This window comes from Sturnira hondurensis, unplaced genomic scaffold, assembly GCF_014824575.4.
Source record: "Sturnira hondurensis isolate 20B ecotype Veracruz unplaced genomic scaffold, ASM1482457v3 Scaffold0002840, whole genome shotgun sequence".
Taxonomy (NCBI): Eukaryota; Metazoa; Chordata; class Mammalia; order Chiroptera; family Phyllostomidae; genus Sturnira; species Sturnira hondurensis.
The window spans coordinates 8,529,675-8,547,709 of record NW_028075471.1 but is presented as its reverse complement, the minus strand read 5'-3'; the positions used below and the strand labels follow the sequence as shown (position 1 = coordinate 8,547,709).

The following is an 18,035-nucleotide window of genomic DNA, read 5'->3' as shown; positions in this document are numbered from 1 at the left end:
ATGTCTGTGAAAAGCAGCTAGCCATACAAGTGAACTGTGCTCCTAGGCTATTCCATGAGGCTCCATAAAAAAACACTTATTTGACTCAGGAATCTCCATGATATTCTGTTTTTTAAAAAATAACTTCAGTCATTCCTATTTAAAAAATTTTTACATTTATTGATTTCAGAGAGAGAGAGAGGGGAGGGTGGCAGGGGAGAGAGAAACATCAATCTGTTGTTCTGCCCATTTATGCATTCATTGGTTGATAACTTGTATGTGCTCTGACCAGGGATCAAACCCACAACCTTAGTGTATTGGAATGATGCTCTAACCAATTGGATTCCTGGCCTAAGCTTCCAGAATACTTTTGACCCGGGAAATATGTTGGATAGGACTAAGCACGTGGGCTACAGGACTGGAGGCTCATCACTTAAGGTAGAGACCAATTACCTAGTCTTAGAATGGAGGACGGTTTTAAAATCAGTTTCATTCAGTTCTCAGGACATCTATATATTTTAAACATTTTACTTATTTCCTTTCAGAAAGAGGGGAAGGACAGGAAACAGAGAGGGAGAGAAACATTATTGTGTGAGATCAGTTGCCTCTCACATTCCCTTGGTTGGGGACCTGGCCTACACCCCAAGCATGTGCCCTGACTGGGACTCAAACCAGTGACCTTTCGGTTCACAGGCCGGCACTCTATCCACTGAGCTACACCAGCCAGGGTTTAGGACATGTATTTGTACTAAAAGACTTGGCTCTCATTGGTTAAAAACAATGTCAAGATAGCTACGTAATGTTAAAATTTTGAATGCCAGCATTGGATATGGAGTCAAATCATGTGGAGACAGTGAAGCTCAGAACATTTTCTTTCACTCATCTTATTATTGAGGTTAATGAAAAAGATTGAACAGCTTAATGAAAGAGTAAGGAGGGCAGAAAATGTCCCCGTTTCTTCCAATGTGCTGTTGAAGAAGATGGGCTAATGACAAGATAACTGGCAAGTGTCATTCTTTTTTGGCATCCTGATTCTGACTGCATGCCTTTCAGCTTACACCCAGCATGAAGATTTAATTTCCTCGTGGTTGAAGATCAAGTTTACTACTCACATGCTAAAATGTTGATGTATCTGTTTTTGTGCTTGTTATCTGGATGATTGGAATGCTCTGCAGTGATGTTCATATCAGCCGTACAGCGCTGGACTTCCTAGTGAAGAAAACAGCAGGTTTCAGAGATTTTAGACACACTTGAGACACTGAACAGCAAGGTCGTAAAAAGAAGATATTCACACCCAAAAGCATAAGGTATCCACTCACTCGGAAGCCACTGCCACTGTTACCTCCCCAAACTCAACCTCAGAAATAATTACTACTGACATATTCATAACAAACATAGGAAGGATGTGAACAGGACAAAAGGGTTTCATCCTTTACTAATTCATCAATCATCTACTTTATTATAGATTTTAACCTACGCATGGGGATTTCAAAACAGTAACTCTTTTTAAATGTCACAGTCTGATGGGTGAGAATAACATGCAAAAAGATAATGACAGTCAAATGTGATTAAGAGCAGAGAGGCCTGAATAAACTACGGTCGGTGCAGAGAGGAAGGCGTCAGACAGGCGATCATTCACAGGACTCCTGAAGGAAGAGAAGACTTTCCCAGGCAGACGTCTAATCCTCCACCATGATTTGCAATACGCTCCTTGGTTATATAGCCTCATTTTATACTATCAGATTGCAAATTGGCTATAAAGACTCAGTCCTGAAATGACACTAATATATGGCCCAATCAATGGTCATATCTGGCTTAAATATATGTCTCTGATGAATTATTTGTGAACTCAAATTTTATTTAAATTATCCTTCTTTAGAAAAACAGCAGAAGAAGCAATTCTCATTGGCTACCTTTGTCATGGATATAAACGTTATCCATTAGCCTAAAAAAAGGTTGCTGAAAAGTCAAATTTTTCTTAACTGTATGCTTTAAACCCAAGAAAGTACTGAAGCTAACTAATAAGGGAAGTCATTAGCAGTGCACAGCTGCTACAAAGAGCAGGAGCAAAGTGACACAAAATTATCAGGAGGAAAGTTTTACACGTAGCAGATGTAACAGAGTTTAGGAGCATGCAGACTTTTTTCCACAAAGGACTTGCTTAGCAATTAGGGATGTTTTCCACAGCGTTACATCAGGCATAATGAATACAAGGAACTGGCTGTCTTTTATATTCACAGACTACTTCCCAGTGAGGAGTCCTCTCTTCTCTCCAAGGAGGAACTCACTTTAATTAGAGAATTTGGGGTATAAAAACAAAAGGATGCCATCTAGTCAAAGAGACCATATTCAAGGACTTCTGATTCTTGGATGCTGAAGATTGAATTTTTCATAGTTGCATGCCTTCCCAGTTGTCCATTAAAAAAAAGGAAAAGTAAAGAAAAAAAGCCTCACAGGCTTTAATTCAACATACCTCTCTGGGGAAAGTGTGTTTTTCATGACAATTCTTACCCTTTCCTTACTCCTAATGTGATAAACTCTGGTATCTTCTATTCTAATGGTTTGTAACCTATGGTTTGGCAAATGCCAGTTTAAAGGGGCCTAAGGCTGCCTTTGGCTCTTCCCCCTAAAACAAGATAAAGTGCTGGGCACAGAGCACTGAGGTGAAATCTTAATGCCAACAAGAACATCAGCAAAGCTAGCCACAAGTGCATGTTTGGGGAACCAGCCTTTCAGAATTGCCCTGGAAGCCCAAGGTATGTGCTTTTGAATATTAAGAGGGCAGAAAACCTTTGAAAATGGAAGACACGAATGCAATCTATACACAAATCCTTGAAATAAGCTGGCATCCTCTGTTGCTGAATTTTGAAGGTCAGACCTTTGGCATGTACCTCTTCAGGCCTGAGTTGCTGAAATATCTTGTGAGGAGAGATTCTAGCTTGTAGTGCTTTAGTTTGAGATTTGCTTTGTTTATTGATATTTTTCTCCATTGTGTAAATCTGACCACCCTAGTTATGGACTAAGGTTAAGCCTCTATTATAATATAATGCAATTGACCCAGACTGCTTGGGAGGAGCTGTCTGCACTGTTTAAAGCAGTCATTCAATACGGCTAATCAAACTTTTTGTTATCTGAAACCCTCCGTCTGTTCTGTCGCTTCTATTTCCCTTTTCCAATTATGTGAATGACAGAAAACAAAGAATAGTCATAAAGAATGTTAAATCTGATTTTATTAGAACCCAAGGGGGTTGCCTGAGGCCTTCTGATTTTGTCTTGTTGATGATGATGTCGTCTGTAATTCCTTGCAGTACTGCTTGGGTCCTTTAGATGCTGATAATACCATCTGATCCTAGGGTGGCTTTTTTCCATCAGAAATGGCATTTCAAAGTTAATGTGATTTTAATAGGTGTCACAACTTTCAAAATGACACTGGCTGATGGAGTATGTATGGTAAAGTTACCTACTTAGCACTCTGATAAACAGTTTCAGATTTAAGTTTATTTGTATTTTACTGTCTATATAACGAAGCTGGAATTCCAAAATGAATATTCTTAAGACTAAGAGGCACACAGCCACAGGAGACAGCCCAATGAAGACAAGAGATTTAAAATACAGTACCACTTTAAAAATGAACAAAAACACTAAAGTTGATATTTTTTTCCTTGGGAGATAAAATAGGCTAAATCTTCTGCCTGGAGTCGATGGTGAGACGCCGGCAAAGGGCACATGGAGACCTACTGCCCTGCTGTTCTGTGGCTCAGTATGAACAAATAATTGAACGAGAGCACATCAAGAAACCTTTTGGATTACTATTAGGCTTTACAGAAGAACAAGCTGAGAAGAAATAGTTTGGACCTGGTGACCAAGTGTTAGGCGAGTACATGTAATACTCTTAGTGCCTGACTTCAGGCAGCCTACACGGCATCACAGGGAGGGTTGTACAGAAGACCGATGAATTTCAGTCCTGACGACAGCCCAGTGCTTGCTCTGTCGGACACAGGGCAGCCCCTCGCCAGGTGCTGGTTCCACTGCACCTGCCTGCCTCGGTTCTCCTCTGCTCAGGCTACAACTGCTGCCACACTGACTTTCTTCACATGCTCTTCTGACTTTGTTATTGTCTTGCTCAGAAACCTCTAGATAGATTCCAAGTTCCTTAGCCAGCCTTTCCAGTTCCCATCCTATCTTCCACCAACACCCTTCCCAATCCCAGACAGTTCTAACTTTGTGCCCTTTGCTTCCTTGCTATGTTCCTAGCTCGAATGCCTGCCCTCTCCCCTCCAAATCCAGGTGTCTCTGTCAGAAGTCCCTGCCTCACCGCGCCAGCACACCAACTCACCTTTGGAGTGCACATCGCGCAGTGTCTATTATCCTGTCGCAAGTCTATAAAATACCATTGTCTTTTCTATGCAATCTGTGAACTTTGCCTAACTCACTTTGTCTCACTCTTCATAAACAACCTCATCTTAACCAACCATAATTTTCTTCACAATAAGGGTTTTAAAAACGCTTATCTTCAAAACCTTTAAGATCCACACTGGTCTTTTGTCACTGTGCCTCTGGAAACTCTGAAGGGTTGTTTTCTGCCACCTTGCAGCTGGCAGTCCACATGCAGCATCACGCCTCTGTTCCCCAGTGTGTGTCATGGGCAACGTGAACTCTGCATCCTACATAAAGTGCTTGTGGCCATTGGTCCCTCAGTGCATGGGCTCAGGTGGACACAGCTTGGTTCTCTTGATTTAAAATGAGCAAATGACCCAAATTTAGCTCAGCTGGAGTTAATTGCAACAGAGGTGACATCCCAAAGGATCCTGCCAAGGGGTACTGGACCTCTGGCCTCAAGTCTGCCCTCAGTCTTTAATCTTGTGATGCTCCTGACCCTGCCCGTTAATTCTACCAATGCCAGAGCCTCAAGCGCCCTGTTTTTGAAAGATTATGCTAGCACCATGCCTTTGGAAGCCTCCTGGATTATGACACTGGAGGCTGGGGAAGACTGAGGTTGAAGTCAGCTCAGGTAACCAAGGGAACAGAGTCATCCTGAGACGATGGCTGACGTTATTTCCAGTGACTGCAAAATCTGCTAGAGGTATAATGTCACCAGCTTTCACAGGCTCCAAAATTTATCTGACAAGGGCAAAAAGCTTGCTTTCAACATCACCTCTACACAAAGACTCAAAATTACCAGTGAATAATTTTTCTCATTCTCCTCCAAGCAGCAAAGTTCTGAGAATGTGACAGTTATTCACCAATTTTTTTTCACATCCATCCATGATTTTTAAACATGATAGGGCAAAAAGAACTTCTGGTGAGCTACCCAATCAAAGTTCAGAGGGGCCCCTCTCCTCTGCACTCCCCTAGAAGGCTGGGTCTGTGTTAGTGCTCGCTTTGCTTTGCCCTCTGCTTCACTGGCCCACCCTCCGACCTCACCCCAGCAGACTGAACTCGAGGGCAGGGTCTTTAATTCACCCTTGTACTTTATATTATTTCCAGAGGCTATCACGTACTCATAACTGGTAGGTGAGTTGTTTTACTCCCTACTAATAGACAAATATCAACTGTTAAGTGAAATTTTTCTATGATCTTAAGATTAGCTTTTTAATTTGGGGGGCTTTATTCAGATTTTTAGAGGTCAGATTCTCAGCATTCTGGGAAGGCTCTACACCAAAAAGATCATGTGATGGACTTCCAGCATTCTTAGTGGTGGCTCCTTAATTTTGGCTGCTCCCCTACCCCATTATTTATTGCCAAGGCAAGTGTTGGCCCGTCAGCGGCATGATCAGTTTTTGACAATCACTGCTAACCTTGGATTTTCTCCTCCTGACTTCAGCTCGTTACAGGACACTGCTCTAATGAAAGTCTGGAGGAGGTTAAGGTTAAAATGTGTGCTTGCTTCAGACAGCCCTGATCTGAACAGCTGTTTCTATCTTTTCAAAATGAAGCCACCCAATGCCTTACTTTTCTCCTGGGTCAAGTTTCCTCATCTGTAACATGGGAACAGTCAAGTACCACCTGTCATGGGATGGTACTGAGGAGGTAAGAATGCACTGGCCGTCTATCACCATTCCACGTAGAGAGATCTGAAATCTGGGGCCAAGGTTACTACTTTCTTAACATCATGAATGTTTTGTTTTGTGGTTTTTGAAAAAACACACAAGATCTGTTTCCTTGACCTTCCTTTTGTAACTATCACACTCTCTTGTTTAGAAAACAGCCTTAATACTTTTTTACATAGCCTGTTAGCAATTTTCTTTTTTAGTAGAGCCACCAAAAGGCAAAACTACTACTGTTTTTAAATCCTTCAGACTTTCCCTATAGGAGAAGATGACCGTATTAGTGAGATTTTATACTGTGTCTCATTCCCCACTTCACGTTGCAGCCTCACTGTTCTGAATAAGAAGGATATTCTTCCCATTCTGAATAGCTCTGGTTTCCACCCTTTCAAACCTGATGGTGAAATGGCATCCGTAGAACAATGCCTCTCGCTCCACTGCACCCCCATCTCCTTCCCTAGCTACCAGCCAGTACCATTTAAGCTCTAAAGTTCAATATAGGCTACAAAGGTTTGCAGCCACAGGAGGTTCTGTTGTTGTTGTTGTTCTGATAGAAATAGGGTACAGATGCCCAGGACTTGTTAACAGGCATTATTCTGATGCAGCAAAGCCAATTTTAAGTCAGATCAAGTTTACAGAGGTGTAGCTGATTATTTTGAATAATTAAATGGTGTCAAAACCAGCTGTGATGAATAGCACTGGGGTCTCAAATCATAAATAATTGAGAAACTGGAGTTGCATTTGATCATCCTGATCAAATTCTGTTCTCTAGAGGATAAATGTTTGTCCTGAATACTATCAACATAGTTAAATGCCTCAATATTCTTGCTCAGTCATCCAGCCAACAGTCAATTGAACTAAATCACTTTAACACCACACACAGTTGCTGTCCTCATGAATACAAAATGTTTGACTTTAGACCATGTTCTTTGCAGTGGAATAGGCACCTTTTTTGGTTTGCATCTAATAGGCACGTTAAATACTTGACATGCTTTTATTTGTTCCCTGAAACATGACTCTGCATGATAAATCAGAGGGTTCTTTCACCCTACCACCTTTGCTTTCATTCTGCTCAAAAAACAAAACAAAAACAAACAAAAAACTAAGAGAAAGACTATTTATTTAACATGAGTTGTCAATATAATTGCCTTTGTGATGGCCATTGGGGACTCAGAAATTTTGCATGGAGACAGGGGCTTTTGGTCTTTTTATTCCTCGCTCTCCATACAAAATAACTGCACCTCCCAGCTGTATGTATGGCTCTAGAGTAGAATTCCCCAACCTCGACTGCAGACCAGTACTGGTCCAGGCCTGTTAGGAACTGGGCCGCACAGCAGGAGGTAGGCTTGTATATAACGTGCTTGAATCATTCTGAAACCATCCCCCTAACTCTGGTACATGGAAAAATTGTCTTGAACGAAACTGGTTCTTGGAGCCAAAAAGGTTGGGGACCGCTGCTCTAGAGAATCTCAAAGTGCTCACCTTCCATTATGTCATTTGACCCTCATAACCAATTTTGTGAAAAGAGGTGGGCAGGTTAGAACCACCACCATCATCATCATTTCCATTTTCAAGTGGAAATGAGACAGAGAAAGGAACCGACTTACCCTGAAAGCTAGAAGACAGCTGAGCTGCCATGAAAACTTGGCCTCCTCGGCACAACTCCTGCTGCCAGAGATGTGCCTTCTCGAAGTGCCTCAGTGACGAAAAGGGCAGTCTGTTTAATAGCTCCTCATTGACGCCCTGTCACTGAGGAACTGGCAGGGAACCCAGAGCTGGCAGGGGCTGCGAGCTGCTCTCTACCTTGTTTCCTACACGCCAGTTCTCAGAACTAGAAGGCTGTGTTAACCCAAGTCTCCTCTCCAAGGAGTAAAAATCATGACAACAACAGCAATCAACCTCTGCATGGGCTTCACTGAGAACCCAGCAGTTGCAAAAATTAAGGTAACATTTACTTTTCCCAACAATTTTAGAAGGTAGGTATCACAGGTGCCACTTTAGAAATGAGGACATTGGGGGTCGGAGATGAAGTGACTAGCTCAAGGATAACAAAGCTCATTACGGTGGAGCCAGCATCACGCTCCTCACATTTCAGATCTGCTGTCCCCACCACACCTTGCACACCCTGGTAATGACGTCGGGATGAGGAGCCCTGTCCTCTGTATTACCGCTGCTGTCCCAGTTACAACGAATATGAAGACCCTGAATTTGTCTGTTTTTTTCGCCACTAAGCCTGTTCTTTCATAGAAGTTCATGTTCAGGACATGTGCAACCTAATTTTTATTTGGAAAACAATGCCTGTTAAAATGATAAGTGTAAGGGAAAAGAATCACCACTTTCCTCATTGTTATGCTTCAAGTAAATTCATTTCAAATTTACAAGAACCCCTGCAAAATAAGAGTTAGGTCTCTGGAAATTTCATTTTGAAACATACCTCAAAATCCTCAGAGAACCCATGCTGGTTATTAGAATAGAGCTCACCGATGTGTTTCACAAACTGTTTGACAGGAATGGCTTCCATATCATCTGTGGGAATGAAATGGTATTCAGAGTCACACAGTCCACTTCCATTAAACAAATAACACTCATAAGGGATTATGGAAGACAAATATTTGATTTTTGAAAAGAGTGATATAATTGTATCACCCAAAACAGATGTCTTCAAGACAAGCATCAGCATTTGCTTGACATCAGGATCTCATTATGATTTTGAATGCCTGTGAGCTAGGTTAAATAGGTTTTTTAAAAAGGTTCATCATAAAAAATTAAGTCTATTTTTATATTCAAGGCAATTTACATAGTTAAATGACCACATTATACCCTTAACTAAAAGTCTGATTTTATCGAGGGTAACAATTTGTCAAGAAATTTTATCACAACCTCGGTTTTTGTTTTGCTTTTTTAAAATTGCCATTCAATGGGGTCCAGCTCATAGTTGGAGCAATTATGTTCTATTTCCAATTTTTGATGTCTAAGCAATCCTTATACACCATTACAGATAGATGCCATTTTACCAGCTGGCTTCAGGGACAATGCCATCTATGTTTAAGTGTTCAAAATTTCAGTTCAAGGCAGCTGTGTCTAAATGATGCCAAATAATCAGTTTGGCTGAAATAACTGGATTTTTCTGGTGTTGACAGACTAGGTATAGCTTCAGGAAGACTCCACATTCCGATTTATTACTGTGTTGTCACTTCACAAGGATGATCTCAGTTCATGTGCCCCAAGTAGGTTTTACTCGGCTTTATCTGGTCTGATACTTGAGTACTGCTGTAAGACAGCCACGCCCCACTAACGAGCTCCCCAACCTCTTCCCTCCCCCACAAATATTTCCTTTTAAAAATACTCTGCTGAATGCGAGATAAACAACAGACATGACATTTACTTTATTCAGAGTGAAAGATCCTTGGCAAACGCACAAACATCTAAACTGCCACAGATGCTTTTCTTAGCAAAGGGTATGAAGATCTGTATGTGTAAATGAGGTCCTACTTTGGCAAGAATGTTATAGATCCAGGCCTGACAATCTGATTTGCCTTCATCTGGTGACAGTTAACATTGACTGTGTCATTCCTCCTCTTTCTTTCGAGAGAGCAAAGCTCTAGGGTGGCTTTTTGCATCTATTGACATTTTCAAACTTGAATCATTCTTAAGCAGAAAATAGCATCTCTTATATTTTGTTTAAGGAAGGTGATTTATATGTTCATAATCCAAATTGCCTAGCATAGCAGTGTTACTTATCAAATAGGTGGTGCTCTGTATGCACAAATTCTTTTTGTGTGAACAAATTAAAGACCTAATCATTTTAATAGGCCACCTTATGAAAAAATTGCCAAGTTATTTACAAATATTTCAGGGTTGAAGATGTTCATGAATATGCAATCATTTTGCACGCCCAAGAAATCTATAGCTCCGTAATGATGTAACCAGCATTAACAAAGTAAGCAGAGCCAAAATGTTTCCCCAGAATATTTAGCAGAATGCACAGTTGGAGAAAAATTTCCAAAATTATCTGATCAGTTCACTTAAAATGTTCAGAAGTAAGCAAATTCTAAAATAACGATCAAATGGCAAAGAAATTATCTTAGGTTGAAAAAGGGGTTAATATGTACAAAATTGGAGATTCTGGAAAAAAAATTAACCCAAGAATAAATTCCTCTTCAGACAAGAGGCAAAATAAGTGCGATGGAGCACAACCCAGCCCCACAGACATGCCGGATGCAGACCCCAGCACCTCTCCCCTGTTTCCAAGGGCAGTGTGTCATTGTTAATAATGTAATAGCTTGCAGACAACATTTATTGCATGATGATAGTTTAGAACTGTGCATTCTTAATAAAGCTATGGTGCCCCGATTAAGCACATGGACTCTAGTTCAAAATAAGAAAAAAAAAATCAGCTTTAAAGGTACTTTACTCCACAAGGTATAAGCCACAGCATTTTAAAGGTCATGGCCCACCTTAAGTCATTAAAAACATACTTTAATGTTAACAATTTATTTTTTCCTGCAAAGTGTTCAACTGTAACATCCAAGCTAAAGCCACACATGCCCAGAGAACAGTCTGTCTGCTACCCCCATGGCTAGATGCAGCAGAAATCCAGCAGAGCTTGCATGTTAATCACGGCAATACATGACTCACCAGTCTCTTCAACTTGCTTCCTTGTCCAAGGAAGTCTGACCACGCTCCCTGGGTTTCCAGGTACCACCAGTAATGCTATAAAATAGGCAGCCAGACAGATGCACACACATGCATGCTGTACTGACCACCAACAGCTACCCAGATAACACATTATTTGTCTTTTAGTCAGGATAAATGAAACTGAGGGGTCATAAATCTTTTTTCTCAATATTAAGATGAATATAAGGCTATGACTAATTAGAAGCTCTAATAGTTTTCCTCTTACATAGTTTTTCTATTACATTTCTTTTAACACGAGCCAGATAATTATACAATTGCTGTATCTAGCAGAAGGCCAAGCGATTAGGACATTATCATAGACCTGTGCTGCTCAGTCTTCATCTGGACAGACTCTGTGTTATAAGAAGCCATCCCTCTGTAAGATGCTATTTCCCTCTAAACATCTGAGTCTTGTTAACATGCACGGAGTATTAGCAGCGTAACGATGGACCGGTGCCCTTTTATGTACATGCATTAACATGTAAGACTTTCATACTCATCTTGCAGTTGAGATAGAAGCTCAGAAAGACTAACTGAAGGCTGGAGTGTGGCTGTAAAAGCTGGCCATCGACCCAACCTCAAGAGTGCTCTGGCTCAGAAAGAACAGGTATCGCCTGGGGAAGAGTGAAGGGGAAATCCCTGGATGAGGTATTGACTGAGCACCCAGGACTCAGCCTGACACTAGTGAGGGTGTCTCTGTCCAAGGGCAAGCTGCATGTTAGAGGAGTGGGGAGAATGACATGGTGAATGCAGGCACATTGTGTAACCACACGGTGAGGATGACATGTATCACTAAAGGGATGGATCTGATAACTCAGGTGAGAATGCGTGTCTTCAGTGGAATGGTGATGGGGAGCGGGCAAAGGAAAAAAAAGCTGGAATCTAAGCGAAGAAGATGTTCTCACTGACTACAGGCTACATGGGAGTTTATTACTGTCTGAAAGTCTAATGACAGTCGGTATGCAGAGAAGAGAGCCACCATTTATTAAGCCCTTACTGGTTGCTGGGGACTGCACTATATGCTTTTCATGTATGTATCTTTGTAAGAAATAGTTAAAGGGCACACTGTTATCCTCACATCACACACAAGGAAGCCGAGGCAGAGCTGAGATTTGAATCCTGGTGTATACTGAACCCAAAGCCTGTGCTCCTATGAACTGTGATTCAGTCTCAAAGCATCACAGTTTCAAGGAAAAGTGAGGAATTGGAATAGCTTGGTCAATCTGATAAAATGTTACTTTGTGATTCTGTGCCAAAAATTTTACTTAAGAGTTTTCAGTATACCAAGGTGTATTAAATTAGATGTATTAAAAATTTTACTTAAGAGTTTTCAGTTTTAACCAAGGTGTATTAAATTAGGCAAAAAAAGGGACCACTACTGTTATTGCTAAATCACCCCATGAATCAGTATCTGAAAAGTGGGCTGCTTGTTAGTAAATAATATTTATACTTTGTTCTAAGGTTTTAGCCTTTTGTAGCTGGGATTAAATTCTGCAGGTAAGAGGTCTTTTGTTCTGGCAAATCTACAGTGAAATGTTTGTGTTTCACTTCTGCTGAAATCTGAAATTAATCTCTGGTTTGTAGGTACCAAAAGCAGAACATTCGGTGAGGGCAAATACCTCCTGAGAAGTATCAAAGCCAAGAGATTTTACAAGGAAAAGGGCTGAATACCAATGGCCTCAAATGCAGCACTGCAGGAAACAGGAAAATGTATCTGAACACAGAAAAAGGTTGTTTCCAAAATCTGTGGTTAGGTCTCTATTGTACTTACATTCAGAGCCAGTAGAGGGAAAGCACCCAGACTTTGTCTATGCTTCCAGCCTACTCGCATATGCTAGCTCTGCTTTCCCTTAATCTTAAGGAATAACAGACTAATAAAGAAAAACGGAAAAACGAAGCTTGCTTGTCTGCAGTTTTTGGTTTGATGTCCAAAAGGAAAAATCAGCGCCCTAGGCTGTCCCTGAACAGCCACCGCAGGGCACTGCTGTGCAGTGGGCCCTCCGGCCTGCAAGCCAGTGAAGTCGTGCAGCTGTCATTCTGTCACAGCTGCACTGACGGGGTACTCGCCGAGCACCAGGCTCCCAGGGTGATGGTGTGAACGCAAACACCGGAGCCAGGCTGTCTGGTGGTGTGACTTCACCTCTGTGTGACTCCCCTTCTTCAACTATAAAATGGGGATAATAACAGCACCTGATTCAGAGTGCTACACAAAGTAAACAAGATAATACAAAGAAACACTGGGCTTTTAGTAAATGCATAATAACTGTGATTTACTGTTAGGTGCTAGTTCCTTTACATGTATGACCTGCCCCCCCCCCCTTAGAACTAGGGGCTGTCATTACCTCCATCTAGAGGTGGGAAAATGGGCTAAGGGAGACAAGGGGCTTGGCCAAGGTCCACTGTCATTATCAAGTCACAGGGACAAAGCTGACTCCCAAGCTGGCTTCTTCTACATTATAGGACTTCTCTAGACTTTAAATTAAAAATACATGGTTTGAGCGGGCAGAGAACAACATAATACACTTTAAATAAACTTTCCAACAAAAAGGATTGAACGGAATCGCTCAGCTTTCCGCGTAAGCTTCAGTTACCCGGAGAGCTGGCACCAGTACTCTGGTCTGCTTGCTGATGCCAGGTACAAAGAGTGTTGCAGCATACAGCCCATCGGCCCAGATGCTTAGCTGCTTGGGGTAAGTGGCTTAAGGCCTGTTTAAATATATTCCTGCCTGCTTACTCTGGCAGTGTGTGGGTACATCTGTAATTACCACTAAGATTCCACAGGGGCTTGTCACTCAATCTGTGACCAATCTCTGTAAAGTTCATTTAATCCATAGTGGTCCCCTCAAATCCTATTCCAAATTCCAACCAAATCTGTCCGTGGGCAAGGAGAACGTGTGAAGTCTCAGCACAATGCTTGGCTGAAGTCAAATCTTGTCAGACCTTCCCTCCAACCTCAAGTCCCCAGACTGGGCTGTTATTGGGTCCTGTTAACCACTCCTCTAACGGACAGACCTCCAGTTTAGGAACTTGGTGCCCTTCTCGTCTGCCCTCTCAGCCTCCAAGGCCAAGCTCAATCTCTCTCTGGGCTTGGTAACACCCCTGTATCAACTTAGGAAGATAAAGCAAATATGAAATAAAAGAACATTATCGAGACCTCAGTTCTTGAGTTAGGACACAACAAGTAGATTTTGGTCTAGACTCTTGGAATGCAAGGAGTGTTGTGGAGATTGGAACATTTTATTTCCTGCCATAAAAAGAAATATCTTTTCGTTTGTGACACAATAAAGTCAGTAAAGAAAGGGCTTCATTATAGTCAAAAGACCAATGAATCTCCTTCGGAGACTATCTCAGCACAAATAAAATATGCCAACAAGGTTGGTTTAATCCCAAGGGTTTTAAACTGCAGGCCGAATTCCCTCTGATAGGCTGGCGCCCTGCTGAAGCCAGCAACCTTCCCATTACTAACATGTACTTAACTACTAGGAAGGCAGGAATCATTTCTAGGTTTCTAAGCTACTGGTTAGCAGCAACATTTCGTTTTGTAATGCTCTTATTAGAAAGTTTGCTTTTCTAATTTCCAGAGAAAGCATTTATAAGAACATTTGTGTTTGACAACACGCACATTTGGAAAAGCCCTTTGAGCATGCTCTATAGATTAATTTCATGTGCTAATTTCTGAATAAAAAGCTATATATAATGAAAGTCTAAGAGAATAAGTAATATGATACAGTAAATATTATTTATAAGTGACAATATGTACATATGGCTTCGTTAATAATCACAGCAAAAAAATTATTCAAGTTTGTTACTTCCAAACAATACCCCCAGGCTGGGCACACTAGATTTTTAAAAGTACTTGTAGATTTCAGAATAATGTGGGTCTGAAAGGACAGAAGTTTGTGAACCCTTCAGTCATCTTGGACGATGGAAAGCCTGTGAGGGGACTGACAGCTGGGTTACTGCATTCAGTTATGTCCATCCTCACACATTAAACATGGGGAACCAGTAACCATGGAACATTTGATTTTGAAAAACCGTCAGTGAAAAATAAAAGTGTCACAGCCCCTTTCATTCTCCAGCAGACCACAGTTTAACATATCTGGGGAAGGGGAGAAAACCCACTTTCCCCAAACATCACACAGGAGCAGCCACAGCAATTCACAATTTTTGTGGTAAAGAACTGATGTCACTTTCGTAGTGACCGGAACCTAACCTCAAAAGCACCTCCTTCACCCTGCCTGGTGTGGCTCAGTGGGGTGAGTGCAGGTCTGCGAATGAAAGGGTCGCTGGTTTGATTCCCGGTACAGGGCACATACATGCCGGGGTTGGGGGCCAGGTCCCCAGTTGGGGGCGCGTGAGAGACAACCACACACTGATGTTTCTCTCCTTCTCTTTCTCCCTCCCTTCCCCTCTCTAAAATAAATAAATATAATCTTAAAAAATAAAAAAGCACCTCTTTCATGTTTAATGAATGGTCTTGCATTATCAGTTTTTTCTCATGTGGCTAACTAACGTCAGCTACCACGTCTTACTTAGGTACAGGCGAGACCAGGAGAAACATGTTCATTCTCACAAGATTGTGTTCAACACAGAGTCTAAATTCCTAAAACTGTTAAAATTAGTGAAATTGATTAACTAAAAAAATGCTCAAAAATACCAACAAACTGCTGTCTCCAAGGGCTGTCAAAAGGTCAGCAAGGCTTTTCTTACCCAGTTGCCTATTCTGTATTCCTTTTCTAAAGTCAGAAGAACTTATTGATTCTACTTATGCTTTGGGATGGAAAGAGCAGAGCTATTTATTTATGAATGTTAACCATAGCAGAATCATCTAAAAGTTGTTGATTTATAGTGTCTAAATTTACTCAACATATTTATGAATTGCTCCTAAAGTCATTTAAATCACACAGGCCTACTTTGCACGGGGAATAAAGTATTGGTGGGTTGAGAGTCTTTTTCTCAGGAAGGAAGAGAATAAAAATGACGAGAGAACCAAGGTCAGGGGGGAGATTCTTTGCTATGGAGGAAACTTGAACAGAAGAATGGCCAACTCCAGGAAGATGAGAGAGTTTAATGCAGAAGGAAACGGTCAGTGCTGGTGAAAGAAAGCCGTGATAAAGTGCTAAGGAAAGAACAACTCAGACAAAAACGAAAGAGAATATTCACATTTTGAATTTGAAGATGTCTTGATTGAAAATGAAGAGCCTCAAGATCTGAGACGTCAGAATTGCCAAAACAGCGTGCCAAGAAGTGGCAGAGCCATTTCTAAGCACCTGTGCTTTGATGTCGCACAGAATTATAACGCTCACTCTGCCATTTACTCATGTCACCTTCAGCAAATTGAATAGTGACTCTGAGTCTCGGTTTCTTCACCTGTAAAATAGGGGTGTCACTTGCAGCCGTCTCTATGGGACTACAGAGAAAATACACATACAGCACGGACTTGGTAAATGCTCGGTAAATATTAGATGGTGATGATGATGTTCTCTAAAGAAGGATAAATGTAAAATAAACTCTAGGAACAGACAGACTGCACATTCTACAATGCTGATGCAGAAGCTCTATTTTACAACAGTCTGGTGCCCACATTTCCAATCTTAGTCCACGGCACACATTTTTAACCAGTAGGACGGTTCAGTTTACTGGTAGTTGTCCAGAAATATCTTTAAAAAATCAGTTATAAAACATGAGGCATTCCAGTGATAAAGTAAGTTGATAAATCTGGGCCAGTAGTACTGTTCTGAGGCTTTCAACAAAGAGATTTGTTCAAATCTGCCCACTGAGATTTAGTGGGCAGAATAAGTGTTCTATAAGAGCTACATAAACACCCTATTATTTTTAGAAACAAGAATAACTAGATAATTATTAAGGTAACCCATTTAAAACCATCCCAAGAAGGTCCCCAGTAAAGAAAAGTTGCACTGAGAGTTTTAACAGGGTGAAAATACCTTGCAAATGTATTACAAATTGTGTTTTTCTTATAATGAATTTCCTCATGAGAGAGTCTGTACTGTAATCACTGGGAAAAAAATGTAAGAATAAAGAGAATAATGGATGGTTAAAGTGCTTCATAAATTAAAACATTTTAACAATGCAATTATTAAACAGGATTGTGGTGCTTTATTTAAGAAAAATGAGAAATGGGGATCAAGTTAAAGACTATGTGAAGACAGGTCACATAGGGTACTCCTTTTCAGTTGAGGGTACATCCAGTCACTTCTTCGTAGCTAGAACGGCTGTGATATCTACGGAAACCTGAGAAAACAGAGTAGTCCCACTCTTGGTTTCACTAGGTCGGGTCCTGAACACCACACCGCATTAAACTAAAGTTAGTCACAGATGCGTCTCAACTCGCCAAGGATGCATCTGCTATGCCAAGTGAGGCACAATCCAGAACCATGGATTTCCCAGTCGGAGGAGGATTTGAAGACACTTTCTTTTCCTGTACTACCAATGAATAAGAACTAGTAGGAAGTCACAGTTAAAGGAATGCCTTTGGGTTGTAAGTATTTTACTTGGTAATTAAATAGGTAGCTGGGAAATGATGCAGAAAAGATTTTAAAAGCACTTCTGGTGTAAGACTCCTACTCAGAGGTGTGGCAAGGCAGGCATGACTGGTGGCTTTTTCTGAGGTTTCCAGAGATCTGGAAGTCCCAAAGCCCGAGTCAAAGATCGCGGCACAGAGGGCACAGCCAGTGGGTGTGGTTCAGCACAAAGGACGATCTTAACCTGAGAGCCACACAAATGCTTGCTCTCCGGGCTTGCTGGGATGACCGCCACCGTGACTTGGGAAGATGATCCACGGCTGACACTTCTGCCTGACTTTCTGGTTTCCAAAGTACTTTTACACTTATCACCTTGAGTGCAGGTAGGGCAGAGACACCACTCACTTGACAGATTCCGAAAACTCATGCTCAGAGAGGTGAGGTCGTTGACCCAAAGTTTCATGACAGACGCAGGGCAAGAGGCTAGGTTTTCTGATACCTAATCCACTGGAAACAGTGAAAACAGAGACAGCACAAGAAGTGTCTCACCATCCAACCTTTTAAAACAGATCTCAATTGCACAACTACCCAACAGCTGTGTTCGTCACATGACTCAGTTCAGAGGAGAGAGGCCCCACGCAATTTCCAGAGGTCAACAGATACTCTAGGTGATGCAAGAGGAAAATGATTGGCCACACGCTGTTGCACAAATCAGGCCGAGGTGGCAATACTATTTATTCGTGCTAATGGAAGACATGCTTCCTGCCTGCTTCCTCTCCTCTCAAAGGCACCAGTGAGTTCCCCTGCACCAAGAGTGAGACTTCCCTGCAACCCTCTTGTTTCCGGGGGA

At 41.5% G+C, this 18,035-nt stretch overlaps 1 protein-coding gene across 3 annotated transcripts in view; it reads right to left on the bottom strand.

Annotated features, from left to right (window-relative positions):
* Positions 1-18,035, bottom strand: part of PTPRG (protein tyrosine phosphatase receptor type G) — a 715,684-nt gene that overhangs the window by 34,814 nt on the left and 662,835 nt on the right. For all 3 annotated transcript variants that reach the window (XM_037040813.1, XM_037040814.1, XM_037040815.1), the window contains 2 exons: positions 8,461-8,552; positions 1,092-1,188 (listed from right to left, as the gene is read on the bottom strand). In XM_037040813.1, the coding sequence (XP_036896708.1) occupies positions 1,092-1,188; positions 8,461-8,552 (189 nt within the window). The remainder of the gene's footprint in view (positions 1-1,091; positions 1,189-8,460; positions 8,553-18,035) is intronic.